General features: G+C 43.9%; 1 protein-coding gene across 3 annotated transcripts in view; it reads right to left on the bottom strand.

Annotated features, from left to right (window-relative positions):
* The window catches only part of CTPS2 (CTP synthase 2), a 110,124-nt gene that overhangs the window by 14,643 nt on the left and 77,004 nt on the right, over positions 1-18,477 (bottom strand). For all 3 annotated transcript variants that reach the window (XM_060002780.1, XM_060002779.1, XM_060002778.1), the window contains 3 exons: positions 7,733-7,788; positions 5,682-5,778; positions 788-932 (listed from right to left, as the gene is read on the bottom strand). In XM_060002780.1, the coding sequence (XP_059858763.1) occupies positions 788-932; positions 5,682-5,778; positions 7,733-7,788 (298 nt within the window). The remainder of the gene's footprint in view (positions 1-787; positions 933-5,681; positions 5,779-7,732; positions 7,789-18,477) is intronic.

Below are 18,477 nucleotides of genomic sequence, written 5' to 3'. Positions count from 1 at the left end.
AAGTATGTGTAACCTAACAAAGGATTAATGTCCTTTATATATAAAGAGCTTATCAATCATTAAGAAAAAAGGAGGGGATTTCCCTGGTGGCACAGTGGTTAAAAATCCTCCTGCAAATGCAGGGGACACAGGTTCGAGCCCTGGTCCAGGAAGATCCCACATGCCGCAGAGTAACTAAGCCCGTGTGCCACAACTACTGAGCCTGCGCCCTAGAGCCCGCGAGCCACAACTACTGAAGCCCACGCGCCCAGAGCCCGTGCTCCACAACAAGAGAAGCCACCGCAATGAGAAGCCCACACACCGCAATGAAGAGCAGCACCTGCTCGTCACAACTAGAGAAAGCCCGCGCACAGCAACGAAGACCCAACGCAGCCAAAGATTAATTAATTATTTTTAAAAAAGAAAAAGGATAATAGCAAAGGGAAAAATAGGGCAAAGGATATGAACAGGCTATTCATAAAACAAAAGGTCAATAAACATATAAAATATTCATATATATTTATTAATCAAAAAGTCAACAAAAGAAAATCCCTTTTTTAACCTATCAAAATGACAAAAATCTCTAAAACAATACTCAGTATCAGCCTGATTTTGAAAGCTGACACATTACCACTGTAGATGTGATTAAATCATTTTCACTAAGAGAAAAAAGTATGCTTGTTAAGAGGGGAAAAAAATGATTCTCCACTTTTTAAAAAAAATCCTACAATGATATTAAATTTTATGAGAAACCTAAGATGTTGATAACTGCACCTCAAGTCACTGCTAAGAACTGTAAGCTGGTTACCTGGAAGACAGCTTGCATCCCTGAAGGAGGTAGGCATTCAGAGTCCCAGTTGCCGCAAGTAATAGCCCCAGGTATGGAGGGGAAGGCTTCATTGGCCTCGAAGAAAACTCAGGATGGAATTGGACACCGACAAAATAGGGGTGATCTGAAATGAGAATAATCATAATGCAACTGAAGCAGATAAATATAAGAAAACTCATTAAGTGGTAAGATGATTATTTAACTTGTTACCATCATAGCCAGTTATTTTCATGATCCAACTTGGTAGCAGAATTTCACATTGCAAAACACATCACATCAATAAGAGATCCAGCATTTTATTTGTGCAAGGTGTTAGAGAGTGAGCAAAGTTAAGCAAAAGTTTTTGAATGGGAAGATGATCTGCTTTCTCCAAATCTGCCCGCTATCTAGACCCTTCACAGAGGTACAGTGGTTCCATTTCCATGGGTGGGGCCCAGGGCAGGCCACCCTAAAATATGCCTAAATGGCATATTGATTATTTTGAATTAAAGTTACTTAAGATTGAGCTGATGGGGACTTCCCTGGTGGCACAGTGGTTAAGAACCCACCTGCCAGTGCAGGGGACATGGGTTCGAGCCCTGGTCCGGGAAGATCCCACATGCCGCAGAGCAACTGAGCCCGTGTGCCACAACTACTGAGCCTGCGCTCTAGAGCCCACGTGCCACAACTACTGAGCCCACCTGCCACAGCTACTGAAGCCCGCGCTCCTAGAGCCCGTGCTCACCAACAAGAGAAGCCACCGCAATGAGAAGCCTGCGCACCGCAACGAAGACCCAACGCAGCCAAAAATAAATTAATTAAAAAAAAAAATTGAGCTGATGCAAGAGGGGCACTTTGACACACACCCCACCTAGTCTCCTGAAAGCAGGAAGTAAATCTCTCTTGTGAAAGGTGTACTTCCTGCCTCTGAAGTGGAAGGATACCCTTATCACCAGAGACAGGGAATTTGGGCAGAGAAGCCCATAGAAACACATCTTGTGACTTCGTTAATTTACGACCCAAGCCCAAACTTTGTTTAGATTCTTCACTAATTAAGCACCCAAAGCCTAAGTTTCTTTGTCCTGTTAATTCCTCACATATTTATTGTTTCTTTGTCTAAAAAGTATAAAGGCTGCCTGCTTTGGCCGCTTCTTAGGTCCCATTTCTATGAGACCTCCGTCTGCATGCATTAAAATTTGTTTTTCTCCTGCTTATCTGTCTTGGGTCAATTTTACTATTAGTCTAGCCACAAGAACTCAAGAGGGTACGGGGGAACGGTCCCCTCCCAGCACCCTGGTATCCTCATACTTAAGGCTAACTGTAAGTCACTCTTTCTCTTAGATGACTTCAGGCCATTTTCCACAAGGTCTCCTTTCCCAAGGGATGGGTCCCCTGGGAATGCACCAGGTATAACTGCTTTTCTAGTCACAGCTCTGGGCTGGATATTAATCACGGATAGCACCATGAAGCTGAACAGGCACTCATGTTTCAGCCGATGCCAACGTATCTCTTGTGATGAAGAGTCTCCAAGTGATAAAAGGATGCCCTTTCAAGATGTTAATGGTGGTTATGGCTCAAGGGGTGAGAGTTCAAGATATTTTAATTTTCTCCCTTATATTGATACTTCTCTGTATCGTGTGAACCTTTACAATGAACACATATTTCTTACATTATCAGAGGGCAAATAAAGCTATTATACATTGAGGGTTGTAAGAAGTCCCTATATGAGCAATTCAAGTTCTCCTAGATGTAATAGGAACAGAAAAGTAGCTCTTCTCAAGTATCTGAAATCCCTTGTTTGGGAATGGTAAAAATTAATGGGCAACATTTCCAAATCTGGGTAGAAATTTTCTAGGATTACAAATTCCTCTCCCAACTCAGAACTCTCAAAAACTATGTTTATTCCCAGATTAGGAAGCAACTCCTAATTAGAGATTGGGCAACTCTCTCTAATCCCATAACTGCTATAGTCAAAGCATGGTCAGTATGTATTCCTTACTTTAAAAATCATTTTAATGGCCATATACATATCAAACTGAAGATGATAAAATATAAGTTTTATAGGAGGAAGTAAATATAACTTTAAATCTTTCAATGAGATGCTTTATCAAGTGATCTGAAAGTCTAGTACGAAATTCAAAATCACAAATCCCCATCACTTACCACTGAAGACCCAAAGCTACTGCTCAGTAGTAAGGAAATGATGATTGAACGGCAATGTCCACTGTCTTAAGGTTATCATTTAAAGCTTATCCCTCATCCTAATAAAATATGTAGCAGGCTAGCAGAGTGTTCTTATCTAATGGTTATGGAACTTTAGAACAGGAAAGGACTTCAGAAGTAGGGTAAATGTCCAGGTATAGACGCAGAAGCCTGGAGAAGCTTTGTCCTGTTCCTGGTCGGCTAGCTGGGGTTTCAGCTTCCATCGTCTGACTAGCTCACGCCTCCGTTTGCACCCGTGGGGCCAGGTGTGTCCTGGGGCGCTCACTGCCCGCTTCAGAAGCTTTGATGTAAGATCACCATTTGTTCTCTTCTGCAAAGGACTGATCTTTCAATTCTCAAACGATGATGATGATGATCCTTCTCCTATTTTGAGTCTTCTTTATAAAATAGTGGCAGGATCAGAGAGTAGTTTTTCATGTTTGTTTTAATTTTTACTCCTTACTTAACTAAATAAAAGTTGGAAACCTGAAAAAAAATAATAAAGCTTTGCTACACAAAATGGTAGCCCCTGGCCACAGGTGACCATTTAATAAACTCACTCAAATTAACTGAGCACATTTCAAGAGCTAAACAGCCACACACAGCTAGTGGCTACCATACTGAACAGGGCAGAACACTCCATTATTGCAGCAGATTCTACTGGACAGCTCTGAATCCAGAAAAACCCAGTGTAGACATCCTCTACATCATATCCAAGAAGAAGCCTCCTTGAATTAGAATAACATTCAGGTATGAAAGCTTGGTGAGAGGAATGCCACCTTCTCCCGGGAAAGTGTCCCCTCAAGAAAAGAAGAGAAACCAGCTGCCCTTAGAAAGGAAAACAATACCTCTTTAAATTAAAGATGTGATGAATCTTGCAGCACAGCATCTAGGGATGTCTCTGAAAGAAGCCGACAATAATTGTGGTTTTGTACCACTAGAGACAGAAACTAAGCAACGGATCGTGTCATAGCCAGGGAAAGAATATTTGAACGAATGGATCGTTGCTCTGAATCACTTTACCAAAAAATCCAATATGAGGAAAGAGACTAAAACTTTTTATTTTGATGATGCTCTATCAGTCAAAGTATCTTTTAAATAATGCTCTTAATTGCTTTGAAACAAATTCTGACATTATACTAATCTCAAGCTTTGTTGTTCCTTTTAGAACTCCTTCAGGAACGTAGTGATTCATGGATGTGATAAGGGTAGCTAAGATCAAAATCTTCTGGGAAATTTTCCTTAATAAAATGAATTCCCTTGCAGTCAGCTTTTTAAAAACTGCAAGGTTTTACAGCAGGTCTCATTTCCTTTCCAACCCACAAGAAATTTGAAAGTGTCGGTGGGAAACTAAATCCTTGCGATGAAGAAGCTTCTAAGTGCTTGCTGGTAATAATGAGAGACAGGAGAATTAAAGAGAATAAGTACTTGAACAAAGTAAACAAATAGTCATTTGCATAAGAAATTTCTCTGCCCTCTCACATGCCAGCCTTAAGAGACTTCAACACCGAACAGTGATCCACTCTATAACAATTGTAAATGATGGGCATTTCCATCAGAAGGACTACAGAAAATACATCCTCATATTCTAATTTAAAACTTCAGGCATGGATTGATAATCTTAAGTGGAATGTCCAATGAAAACAAGAAGAACAATAAAATCCCACAGAGGTGGTGGCAGAAGGAGGCTCCGACCTGGTTTAGCTCCAGTCGCGCCAGGGGCTGGCTGGATGGCCCTGGCAGGTTGCTTAACCTCTCTGCACTCGGGTCTCCCTCTCCATAAAGTAGGAATAACATCACCTGCCTTGTAAGTTACATAAGGCACGTAGAGTCCCTAGCAAGGGGTCTGGTGAGAAGCATCTAGTGAGTGCACACTCAATGTCCACTGCTTGCCTTCTTTCTGGGTCCAGGTAACATGCTACAGTGGTCAAAGAAGCCTTTCCCAACTTCAGTACTCCTCCCTGCTCGGGACTTCTGAAGTACCTGAACAGTTGAGAGACAGAAAAGGAAAGGGACAGAGAAAAGGAATTTGAAGTAGAAGAACAGTGACGTGGACTAAAATGGAACAAACAGTAGGAAAGTTAGAAGAAGAGTAAGTAGTTCGGGTTATCTGGAGCCTAAAGTACACAGATTGGAAAAGGTAGGTTCTAGAAAACGATGCTACCATTTTTAGAGTATCCTGAACACACTAAGCATTCAATAACGAGGATGGTTTATCTAACAAATTATTGTCACATGTGCTGCACAGTCAGTCACCAGTAGTGAGGGGGCACTGGGCCATTCTTCCTCAGAGGAGGGAGAAAGCAGAATGCTGCTCAACAGTGGGCTGCCTGCCTTTCCCAGAGCGTCTAACCCAGAAGCTGCAACAAGAGACACCCCAGGAAGGGAGCAAGGACGCCAGGAAGCACACTACTGGTAGATCTGGTAGGCTCCGAACACGACATCATTTTATGGCACGTTCACTCTAATAGGCCCCAAAATGATTAGTATTATAAGCAATCTAGTTTTTCATGCACTTTATACTTAGTGCATATTATTTCTATTTAGCTGCATATTTATTTCAAAGGAGAGAGGAAAAGGAGAGCAAATAAAATGGGTCTCAAGTTATATCTTTGTATGCTTACAGTCGACAAAGAGACATTAGCTCACCACAATCACCACAAAAGTTTTCAAAAATGAAGAGCCCACTTACTTGCCAGTTCAATGATCTCCATCCGCTCCCCGTCGACATCCTGACCTACAAAACTTAAGTCATTATGCTCAAGTTGGTTGATCAGGCTAGGATTCACCTGGAAAAACAAGAAATGAAGTGTCTTTGGACAGCAGAGCAATACAGACGTATCAGCTTATGAAAATGTCCTCCACCAACTGGGTGGATTTTCCATTTCGGTGATGCTCTAACTAGGAGTTAATTTCTATTTATATTCAAATCTCAAAGCCTATTTTTAAATTCATGATGAACCTGAGAAATAGTTGGATCACAGCCCTTACATTTGGGAGGCCCACCTTCTACTGTCCAAAGATGAGTTTCAAAAAAAAGCAGGGAAGATGGCGGAAGAGTAAGACGCGGAGATCACCTTCCTCCCCAAAGATGAGTTTCAAAAAGTAGGACTGTGAGACTACATCAAACTAAAAACTTTCTACACAGCGAAGGAAACCATCATCAAAACAAAAAGGCGGGGAATTCCCTGGCGGTCCAGTGCTTAGGACTCCACACTTCCACTGCAGGGGCATGGGTTCAATCTCTGCTTGGGGAACTGAAGTCCCGCAAGCCACGCAGCATGACCAAAACAAACAAACAAACAAAACAAGGCAACCTACTGAATAGGAGAAGTTATTTGCAAATCACGTATCTGATAAGGGGTTAATATCCAAAATATATAAGGAACTCATACACCTCAACACCAAAAAAAAAAAAAAATTAAAAAATGGGTAGAGGATCTGAATGGACCTTTTTCCAAAGAAGACATACAGATGGCCAAAAGGTACATTTAAAGATATTCAACATCACTAATTATCAAGAAAATGTAAATCAAAACCACAATGAGCTATCACCTCATATCTGTGAGAAAGGCTATCATCAAAAATACAAGGAATAACAAATGTGGGAAAGGATGTAGAGAAAAGTCCTACAATGCTGGTGGGACTGTAAGTTGGTACAGCCACTAAGGAAAACAGCATGGAGACTCCTCAAAAGATTAAGAGTAGAACTACCATATGACCTAGCTATTCCACTTCTGGGTACCTATCCAAAGAACGTGAAAACACTAATTCAAAAAGATGTTCACTGCAGCATTATTTACAATAGCCATGATATGGAAACAACGTAAGTGTCCACTGATGGATAAAGAAGATGTGAGATTATATATATATATATATATATAGCAGTTGAACTGTTACTGGTTCACAAGTGGGCAGGTAATCTAAATTGACCCAATCAGGTTTAGGAGAGATGCATGTTGCCTCACTTGCCACTGGCAGCCATCTTACAACTACGAGGGAGACCAGCCTAAGGACAAGGCAGACACACAGAAAAGGGTAGGGCCAAGGGACTCCTAGACAAAGCACGAGCCTTGATTGTACCATGCCTGGAGCCCGCCAAGCCTCTGGACTACCTGTTACCTGAGATAACAAATTTCCTTATTGCTTAGGCTGGTATCAGTGAATAATGAGCAGGAATTTTGACTCTTCACAGTCAAAAGCAATGTAATTGGTACACCAATTAATCCCTGAACAGACAATTTGCATTTTGGGGAACGTAGGCTTCTCATGCGGCAATCTCAACAATAACTCCTCTTCATCATGCGACACTAAGCTTCATGCTCAATGTAGCTTCCAAGAGGCTCCCAAACCAAGAGTCCATCATGTGATACCCAGAGCCACATCCCTATCCCGAGAGGCATTTGGTTCAGAAGATGCAAGTACCCTTTTCCCAACTCTGCCAAAATAAAGGGCAGGAGGTTCAGGATAAGGATAACAACTTTATCTCGGTCTAAGAGACAGCAGTTAGGGTAACAGAGAGCCCTGAAATGTCCCATGTGCAGATACTTAAAGATTTTGCCTTTGGAAAGCCAAGACCAGAGTCTCCCCACCCCTACCCGCCTCCTCTGGGAAATCTGACACTTCTCCCCTGAGCCCTATGGACACCAGGCCGGACAGCTTCTCCAGAGGCCCGCTTGTGATCACTGGGGTTCCTCACACTAAGCATCTATATTCCACAGTAATTCAGTGTAACAGCCATACCTCATACCGATGTCTGTGTCTTTCTTCTATAAAAGGAACGTCACCATAAAGTTTCCCTGCAAAGATATGAAAGTGAAATGAATACTGTAGCAATCAGCTTTGGAACCACAACCGTGGCATCTGTGTGGGGGAAATCTCTTTGATCTCCATCCGTCTATCAGAGGCCTAAAAATGAACCAGACTCTAGATAGTAATCTCGATTTTCTTTTCCTATAGGACAGCCATAGCTTCTTTGAAACCCTGAAGCAATTCTCAAGTAAGCCGTCAGCAGTGCACAGAGGGAAGCCCACCATGGACTCCAGCAGAGGCCCTCCTTTCATACGCCTGCCTGCAGAACGGAGAGCCCCAGTGACATCGGCACCATCACCACTGTGCAGATTCACAACGGGGCTCATGTTACAAAAGAAGAAAATGAAACCAAGGGAAGGGAAACGAAACCAAAGGACTTGCCCAAAGCCCCGCCCCGCTGGCCATGCCGTCCTGTCTGGAGCCCAGGCTTCCTCACTCCCGGCCCAACGCATTCTCCACTACACCAGCCGCCTCTTCTTTCGCACGTGTGGTACTGGCCACACTGGTTTACACCCCACCTTAAAAATATGACTATCCTTTGACTAAAATTTGACCTCTAAGAATTTACTCCAGAAAACAAAAACGAGGACAGAGATGTAACCACTAAGATGTGACCTGCTGCGTTATTAGCAGGGGACAGTGGGAAACCAGCATCGCCTCACGAACGGAGGGCTGCTGGCAGGAATGAGAGCACATCTCCCCCCACAGTTCTCAACCAGGGGTGTGTGGCAGAGAATCACACGCGCGGCTGCTTAGACAGGCCCGTGTCGCAGCGGGGGCCGCAGCCCAGGGCAGCATCTCGGGCACAGCCTGTCTGGCGATGGACACGGGGGCCAGTGGGACGCCCAGTGACCCCAGTGTGAGGTGGAGAGGAGCGGGGTCTGTCACCAGACACCTCTCAAGAACACAGGGCCCATGGAGCACGTAGAGAAGCAGGATGGCCAAGTGGGTCACAGCACTGGAGCAGGCACAGGGGCCGACGACTATTCCCTCCGCACCGGCTCTCAGCACGCAGACCCCAGGCTCACAGCCAGGGGACGGGAAGACCTGCCGACAGCGCTGGAACACATCGCCAAACCCCAGCAGAATCAGGAGCAGGGCTCGAGTCCACAGGCAGGGGATTGCCAGACTCTCCAAGGTGTCATCAGGCCGCGGAACAGGATGTTTCAACCAAGAGACCGAATGTCTCACATCTCGCTTGAGCTTCTGACTTGGATACAGAAAACTCAAACTGGCTGTATTCTCCATGACTAAGTGTGATCAATTATCATGACTGAACTTCTACTTGCAATCCTGTGCATACAAACTGAGTTCCCTGGTGGCGATGTTAATGACCGTGAGTATTTAGGTATGTGCCTTGGAAGAAAAATGGGCATAGTGGGGGCAGGGAGCTCCTTTGAGAGAACTCCAACACGCCACTGCCAGGGGGTCATTCAAGACAGAGCCCTTTGTACTCAAACTATCGGTTCATAAAAATGAAAGAAAAAACGGAAGATGATAGCACAATAATGCCCAGTTGGAAAAAATGGAAACACTTACACCCTGAAGTTACAAGAAAAAGCAGTTGAAACATCTGGACCTAACTTTGAGAGGATTCTGATTCTCCTCTGACCTCTAACTTTGTCATTGATCTTTTCCTCCTAGAGTCCAAAATGTCTTCTCTCCTTCCTTCATTAGGACAGATGACTAAGCAAATCCAATAACAGAGCCTGCCAATACTAATAGAGATGGTGACAAAAATGGCAAAAACCTCCAAATTAGGATATAAGGAATTATATTGGGGAATTACATCTGAGTCATCGGGACTAGCAGGATAGTGCACGAACTTTTGAACCTGCGTGGCTTGTGCCTGCTGCCTGGCTTAAGGCAAACTTTGTGTTTGCTATGAAATCCCAGAAGTGACAGGAAGAGGGGAGGTATAGTGACTCTGGAGCCAGAATGCCTGGCTTTAAATTCCACTACACCATGTAATGGATGTGTGACTTGGGCAAATTACTGCACCTCTCTGCCTCAGCTTCCTCATCTGTAAAATGGGGGTGATGACAGTCTCTACTTCATAGCGTTGTTGTGAGGACTGAATAAATCAAAACATGTGAAACATTTAAAACAGTAAGTAAGCCATGTGACTGGTATTGTTATCTCTAGACTATGAAATCCAAACAGAAAGAATGGAAGCTAGAACATAAGTTGTACAAGATAATAGACAAGATAGGGACCCATCCCCTCAGTTCTTGAGACCAGTGTCTACCATATAAGCAGGTACTCAATACATATTTGTTTAATGAATGAAGCATATATATGGGGCAGGGGGCGTACGTGGTACACGATGAAACATGTTTTCAGAACTTTGGAAATGTTGTTTTGTGCATTCAAAATCTTTCTTAATCACTGACAAATCTATCAAGAATGAATTTATGAAATTAATCCATTGCCATATCCATGAAAAAAGAAAAAAAATTAAATTTCCATTAAAACTATATGTTGAGAATCAGCTCAGAGTGTTACCAGATAAAAACACCTTAAAATCAAAAACTAAGAATTCTCACTGTAGGGTCGCCCTGGCCCCAGGAATTCTGATTTCGACGCTCTCAGGAGAGTGCCCAGGCACGTGGGTTTTTACAAAGCACCAAGTGACTCCCTGTGCATTCCTCGTCAGTAACCACTGAGCCACAGTATCACTGAACGTGCTGTTGGGGGGACAATCAATGACAAGCGAGATGCTGGATGCAGCTGGACGCAGACTGTATCCAGCTGTGGACTGAAAAGACTAAGGGGTAGATATGCCATGTCGTTAGGAGCGCTTCTCTGGACGGATTTATTGAGCACACGTGCCATGTGGTAAGCCTAGGCACAGGGGACATCCTTAATGATGACAAAGTGACATGGTCTTCCTTCCTGTCCTAGTCTTTTTGGAGACAAAATAAAATGCAACAGAGATTAACTGCACATAAGCTTAATGTTCACTTAAGAAGCACGTAGCAGCAAAGCTTTAGAGAAAGACACCTGATAAGGTCTTAGGACCTACAAAATACTCTCAGTGTAGGCAGCAAGACACCAACAATGCATATAACAGCATCGTCGGAAACAAAAACCCTACCGAATTACACCTTCTCCTTCTCTAATTCGCTACTGGGTAGATTCTGTCTCATATATAATATATATTTAACCCACTAACGGTCTTACCAATCCCCACCCTCCTGTTAATAATCCTAGCGTCTGAACCTGAACCTTTCTCTTTCCTTTTCAGAGCAAAAACTTCCCCCACAGAAAGCTATACAAGCTAGAAGGTGGAAACAACCCAAATGTCCGTGGACAGGTGAATGGATAAACAAAAATGGTATATACATGCAATGGAATATTATGCAGCCTTAAAAAGGAAGGAAACCCTGACACATGCTACCATATGGATGAACCTTAAGGACTTTATGCTAAATGAAATGTCAGCCACAAAAAGCAAATGCTACATGACTCCACGTATATGAGGCACCCAGAGTCATCAAATTCTTGGTGAGAGAAAGCAGAATGGTGGTTTCCAGGGGCTGGGGGAAGAGGAATCAGGAGTTGTCGTTTAATGGGTAAAATGTCTTAGTTTTGCAAGATGAAAAAGTTCGGGAGATCAGCTGCACAACAATGTGAATATACTTAACACTTCTGAATTGTACACATAGAAATGCTTAAGATCACAGATTTTATGTTATGTGTGTTTTACAACTAAAATTTTAAAAAGTAAAAGGTAAACAGCCCCATTCTTGCCGCCACCACTCCCTCTTCCTCTGACTCCCCCTTTATCTAACACCCCATCCCCACCCTTTGCAACCCAGCTTTCATTCCTGTCATTTTACTGAACAACCCAGCAGATCTGTCCTCAGTGAGGACTGGAGTAACGCCCCCATCCCCCATCTGTGACCTCTGCTCCTCTCTGGACTCCCCTTGCCCCGCCTCCCTGACCTGCGGCCTCCACTGGGGACGGCCGCCCACGCTTACACCCTCCCTTCCTCTCCCACCTTCACTCCCCGGGAAGCCGTCAGCCTTACGCTCCCATTCTACACCTCCCGATCCTTACCTTTCACCGGGCCTCCACATTTCCTATTTCCAGGGGGCCAGAAGAAATCACCCGTAGTGTGCAATAAAGCTAAAATCACTACTTGATGGGCTTCATTACCTCTCTCTCAGAATACCTGCTGTGCTTTTGCACAAATATCTTTTAACTGCTGCACCCGTGTCTTAATTTGACTCACTTTTAAGACTGCCCAGAACCTTGCCCTGTACTAATTAGGTATTATAGGAGCTAGAGCTCTCTTTGTATGTGCAAGGATTTGCTGGTGTTTGTCTAGAGATCCCAAGAGGCTGCCCAGAGTGCAGATTTTTGGTGTATTTGGCTTGCACAGTGTCGGCAGACACACAGTTATTAATTTTTAAATATGTTGCCAACATTTAAGAATCAGAAGATTTCTCATAAAACTCTAGATTTCCAGATTCTCTTAAAAATTTAGAAGACTGGCAACAGTGAATCCATCCACAGTCCTTCATGCAACTATCAGCTACAGCAGTTACTCCTTTGATGGGTCAAGTGCTTGTCAATTTGCCCCAGGCCCCACCATTCCCTATGGCCTCTCTAACTCTGAGGCCCACTGTTAACTGCCATTGATTGTTGAGCTCAAGCCATGGCATTTCTCACACTTGGCTGTGTAACTCGTTCACATTCCCAACCGGGGCCTACTGGCCCAGCTGCTCAGTCCAAGGTTGATACAGGGTCCTTCCTCAAGTCAAGCACCTGATTTCAACTGGCTTTCAGAAGCCAGGGGTGGGCTCTTCACTCCCTGTTCTCCTCCACAAGACACTCCTCCTGAAACCTGCGGAAGCCTGTCTTGGGGCTCTCAGTGCGAGGAGGCTCAGCTCTGGGAGCTGTTTGGGGGTTTCTGTTCCCTCTGATTAAGGTCCAGCCATTTGGCAGAGTGAGGTGGTCAGGAGTTCGGGCTCTGAAATCAGCTCAGTGACCGTCTAACAAGTGACTTTGCCATGCTACGACACCGTTCTCGCGTGCAAAATGCGGCTGGGTCCCAGGGGTGTTGACAGGCATAACTGAAAAGATGCCCACCGTGTCCTAGTGACCGATACTTAGAAAGTGCACGGTCCGGTATCTTTCTCCTTCTCCATCTTTTACTTTTGGATTTTAGCAGATCATTCCTTTAATTTTTAGAAAACATCTCATTTCTTTTAAGTATCTAAACTCCTCCCCTTACCCTAATTTTATTTTTCATGTTCTGCTTTTATCTCAATTTTCTATTATGAAAATGTTAATTTTCTAGTTTAAAAATGCTAGTCCTTCCCTTTAACTCTGCACTGCAGGGTCACATGCTTTTCCACTGCTTGTATCTCCTTTTATTCCCACCCCCACCCCCCCTTTTAGTATTCTCATCGCATTTTTTTAAACTCTTTTCTTAGATTTTCTGCGTTCTTCTGCTAGACCATATTAGCAGGTTGGGGAGCCAGGAAACCAGAAGGGAGGGGCTTGAGAGAACCTGCAAGACAAAGGGGCTGCCTGCCCCCCACCCTTCGGCTCACCTCTCCTCCCCAGCCACTGGCCCCGTGAGAGCCCATTCTTAACACAGGCCACTAACTGAAGTTTATCCCCAGCTCTGAGAGAATCACAGGTCAATACGATAAACCCTCCCCAGTCACGATCGCAGCGTCGCACTGGAATAGTGCTTTCCTGTGCCAGGTGCTGTTCTAAGGACCCACGTGCATAGCTGATTTAGCCCTCACAAGGCCCCCACAAGGTAGCAGCTCTTCTGATGTCCATTTTCTAGATGCATAACTGAGGGTGAGCAGCTACACAGCCAGCGACTGAGAGCTGGGGATGGGGCGGTGTGACTCCAGGGGCTGGGTTGTAACCACCTCCCGAGTTCCCACAGGTGAAGTGCTCAGGACAGAGCTGGTCCAGTAAGGGGGATATAAATGCTTTAACCCCTTACAATTAAAGGAGCTATGTCCCAGACCTGTGAGCCCCCATATCCACGAATACACTTTGCTGGGAAAGCCCCAGCAAAAGGCAAGAAGCAGCCGGGGAGAGAGGGACCCCCAGTGTGGGCTGTCCACGGGGAGGCTGGCCCACTCCTCTCCCGAGGCCCATCACGCTCCTTTCAAACTCCTGTCTCAGCGCAACATGTTACCGTGGCACAGACCTTCTGGGTCCCTAACTCCCTAGTGATCTCTTTCAAACTGTTTTATAAATCACCTCATTAACCCAGCCAAGGTTTTTTGTGCGGCTGGTTTTTTCCTCAAACTTCCTAACAATCTAATCACACAAGGAACTAGAAGCTGTTTCTGTCTATCAACGCTTGGATAAGAGATAAGAAAGCACAAGCAGTTTTTCTAGCCTGAAAATTTCTTCCCCTTATCCGCCTGTCTTTCAGTTCTTTCAAATGTGAGATTAAACCACTCTGCATTTCCAATGCCTTGAATTTTACCCAGATCCTTAATACGGGGACTCACTCAATACCTTCCTAATTGGCCTCTTGCCTCTGTCCTCTCAAAACAAAAACCTCTTTCTCTTACAGTAAAGCAGAACCAAGCTTTCAGTCAAGTCCTTCTCCTTCTTATGAGGAAATGCAGACAAGGTCCCCAAAAGGAACGAAGTCTTTTCCTAAACTATTCAATTTTCACCTGCTGCGTCCAGACAGCTTCGCTGGCCTCCTGCAGCCTAGACTCTGCCACACTCACTAGCAGCTGGCGTCACCCTGAGGAGCTCTTCCCAGCCTCCTCTGCCAGCGGACGTCTGCCAGCATCAACTCACTGTCCCCATGTCGCCTGCCCTGAGGATGAGGGTCACGTCAGAACTCTGATGGGAAATCACCAGGACCTGGTCTCCAGCCGTGCGCACTGCACAGCAGGGGGCTCCTAATTCCTTCCAATACATCATGCTGCATCCGCCACTGGACCGGACACCCCTGGAGGGCAAAACAGCATCCACTCACCTTTAACGACCCCACGGCCCAGCCCCACCGTGCTCAGGGGCTGGCCCTCTCCCTCCTCTGCTTCCCCGAGTGCAAGGGTGCTGGTTTGGAGGGCAGAGTCACGCGGATTGCATACACAGTTTGGGACTGCTTTAAACTGGGTTTACTCTAGCGTTCCTACCAGCGCACACCCACACCAGACTGCGCAGTATTCAAACACGCTACCTGAATGGTCCCAATAATGTGTTCCTGCCGCTGGTGGCAGTTCGGTTCAAAGACCACACTTGGCACAGACAAAACAGGCTTCTTTTCCTGGATGTCTTAGCAACATACTTGGGACCTGACCAAAAAAATTAAGCCAGGGACCTATAATATTTTGGACACACTATTCAAAAGGCTGTCAGCTGTCCCCTGAATGAGCTCTGAACCTTGCCTGTATTGCTTTGTACTTCAGTATGTTCCCAGCTCTCACACTCAGTTGAGAGCCACAAGGAAAACAATAAAGTTTCTGAAGTCTTAAAACCCTCTCATACCAAAGTTCCTCGGTGCTCTCCCTGGCTCCCCTCTCACCTGAGCCTGACCCCCTCCATCTCTAGCCACACCTCAATCTAGATCTCTCACTCTTCAAAGCACCCCATTTAAGACTTAACTGCTAATGTAAAATAGATAGCTAGTGGGAAGCAGCGGCATAGCACAGGGAGATCAGCTCCGTGCTTTGTGACCACCTAGAGGGGTGGGATAAGGAGAGTGGGAGGGAGGGAGACGCAAGAGGGAGGAGATATGGGGATATATGTATATGTACAGCTGATTCACTTTGTTATACAGCAGAAACTAACACACCATTGTAAAGCAATTATACTCCAATAAAGATGTTTAAAAAAAAAAAAGACTTAACTGCTTTGTACCATATCCCCCTGCTTTTCAAAAGTCATCTAATGAGTTAATCAACCAAGTAATGGTATCACTATAAGTAGACAAGTCCTACCATCTACATTCCCAGATAAAATGTGTGTGGTTTGTAAACTGAGGTATAATTTACATGCAGTAAAATATACACATCTGAGGTGTTTGACAAGTTTCACAATCCTGAAATGTGTGTTTAAAGAGTCCCGTTTTGGAGAGTGATCGTAACGGTGGGCTGTGGAGCCAGGGCCACGTGTTCCAGTAGAAGACTAGAAACAATGTGAGAAGAGCAGCCGAGGCCTGTCCCCCGCACCCACCCATGGCGAGCTGTTCCACCTGTGGGCCCTCCTGGGACCCTGTGGGCCCCACAGGGTTCCACCTGTGGGCTCAGGTGAACAGTACAAAGGCTGGACCAAACGGCTTCTGAAAGCCGTCTTGGCCTTACTCTGTCACTAAATAGGGTATTTAGGCAGGCAAGTGGACAAGTGGGGAGATGTCCTTGAACGCTCCCCAGGAGGGTAGCAGCCTTGCAGCCTTGGCCTCTTGCTTCAGCCTGTGCTTCTTTTGTTTAGACGGGGTTTCTGTAAGCCGTGGCAACCCCAAGGCAGAACAGGATTCCCCTGTCTTTGTTCAGCTCTGGAACTAAGAATGGTTTTCACATTTTCAGATGGTTAAAAAAAAAACAAAAGAAAAAGAATGTTTCATGATGCATGAAAATTACATGAAATTCACATTTCAGTGTCCATAAATAAAGGTTCATTGGAACACAACCATGCTCGTTCACTTGCATATTTGCCTATTGCTGCTTTAACGCTACAACACAGAGTTGAGTAGTTGCATCAGAGACCATATGGCTCCAAAACTGAAAATATTTACTATCTGGCCCCTTACAGAAAAAGCTTACCAACCCTTGCTTTAGACCATCTAGGTAAGAGACTCTGGGCTGGTATACCTCTCTCTTCCCATATTAAGTGCTGGTGGAGACTTCAGACATGGGTGGTATACAAACAAGTAAACCAACATCTGGAAAGGGGAAATTTCCACTTTGTAGAAATGAAAACAAATGCAAATTAAAGTACAATAATACAAGGCCCTTTTTGTTCTTGTTAATAGAAAAAGAAGAAAAATAATAAAAATATTAGCAAAAAGACTAGAGAAAGCAAGGACACGACACTACAGTTAACATCATTATGAACTGGTTCACCTTTTCTTTCAAACAATCCAGCAGAATTATCAGTTGTAAAAGTGTTCATACCCTTTGACATAATAGTCTGACTTCTGGAAATCTATCCTAAAGAAACAATCAAAAGAACAAAAGAACACTGGGTCAAAATGTTCACATCAGCATTTTTCTAACAAAATGACAGAAACAACCTGAAATGCTTAGCAAATGGAAATGAATCAGTATATTATGGTTCCTTAACTCAATTAAATATATGTCCAAATAATAGACATGAAGACTAAATACATGAAAAAGTTTGCTACTATAACAGACTATATAAAAACTAAGGATGATAGGGACTTCCCTGGTGGACCCGTGGTTAAGACTCCACACTTCCACTGCAGGGGGCCCGGGGTTCAATCCCCGGTCGGGAAACTAAGATCCTGCATGCCACGTGGTGTGGCAAAAAAAAAAAAAAAAACAACTAAGGTTGATAGATAAAGTTTAGAAAAGACCATGAAAACTTAAAAAGAAAAAGTTTAGAAAAACAAGGAATGGAGTACTGACACATGCTATAATGTACACATACGTTTAAACATTATGCTAAATGAAAGAAGCCAAACACAAATGCCAGAGATCATACCATTCTATCTATATGAAATATCCAGAAAAGGCAAAACTATAGATTAAGGTAATGGGCTCAGGGCTGGAGGGGGTGGTGGTGATAGCTAAAGGGAACAGGGTTTCTTTTTGAGGTGATAAAAATGTTCAAAATTTGACTGTGGTGATGGTTGCGTAACTCTGTGAGTTGTACACTTTTAACAGATGAATTGTATGGTATGTAAATGACATCTTAATAGAGCTGTTTAAAATTTTTTTTCAAGGCAGGCAAAAGATGTTAATTAAGCAACAAACTTTGGTGTTATGTTTAAGATTCATAAAAATCATCGATGCTACTTTCAGGTCTACTGTAAAGAAAAACAAATCCTAAATCAGTCTTATTTCCATCAAGACAGGTAAAAATTTTAAATATATTGAACACAATGCTCTTTTTAAAAAGCTTAGTACGATTATAACTGAATCTTTTATAGTAGATAACAATTTTAAAAGATGAAATTTCTCACTAACCATTTTTGCCTCTTAGACCACTATTTGAACAAAGTTTCAAAGTATTTAGAAACATCTGAAAGCCAAAGAATTGCTGCTAATACCCACAAAGAGAAAAAAATCTTATATTCTTAAAGAAAAAAGTCACTTAAAGAACACTGGCTTCTCACCCAGAGAGAGTAGGGAAATATGTGCACTTTAAAACTTTTCCTTTTTAAATTTCCTTCTTGCTAGGAAGCTTTATATTCCTTAGAAGCTGTTTATCAGCCTTAAAGGAGAACCTCATATTTCTAGTCTTATTCTTCTTTGAGTGAAGAAGGCATTTTTCTAAGGTATTCTTATAACTTCACAGGAATGATGCTGGACGCCCGAGATACCTGGGTTCCCTCCTGTGCATCCGGGACGGGTGGGGTGGGGGGTGGAGGGGGGAAGGTGAGCAGCGCAGGCATCTGTCCCGGCCACTGCTGTACTATCTCCAGAATCGAGCACAGTGCATATGGCGCAGAGCAGGCACTGAGATACATTTATCAAATTGAATTAAGGGTTTT

Source organism: Delphinus delphis, chromosome X (assembly GCF_949987515.2).
Source record: "Delphinus delphis chromosome X, mDelDel1.2, whole genome shotgun sequence".
In the NCBI taxonomy this organism is placed as follows: domain Eukaryota; kingdom Metazoa; phylum Chordata; class Mammalia; order Artiodactyla; family Delphinidae; genus Delphinus; species Delphinus delphis.
Note: the sequence above shows the minus strand (reverse complement) of the source record. Positions and strands in the feature narration are given on the sequence as shown.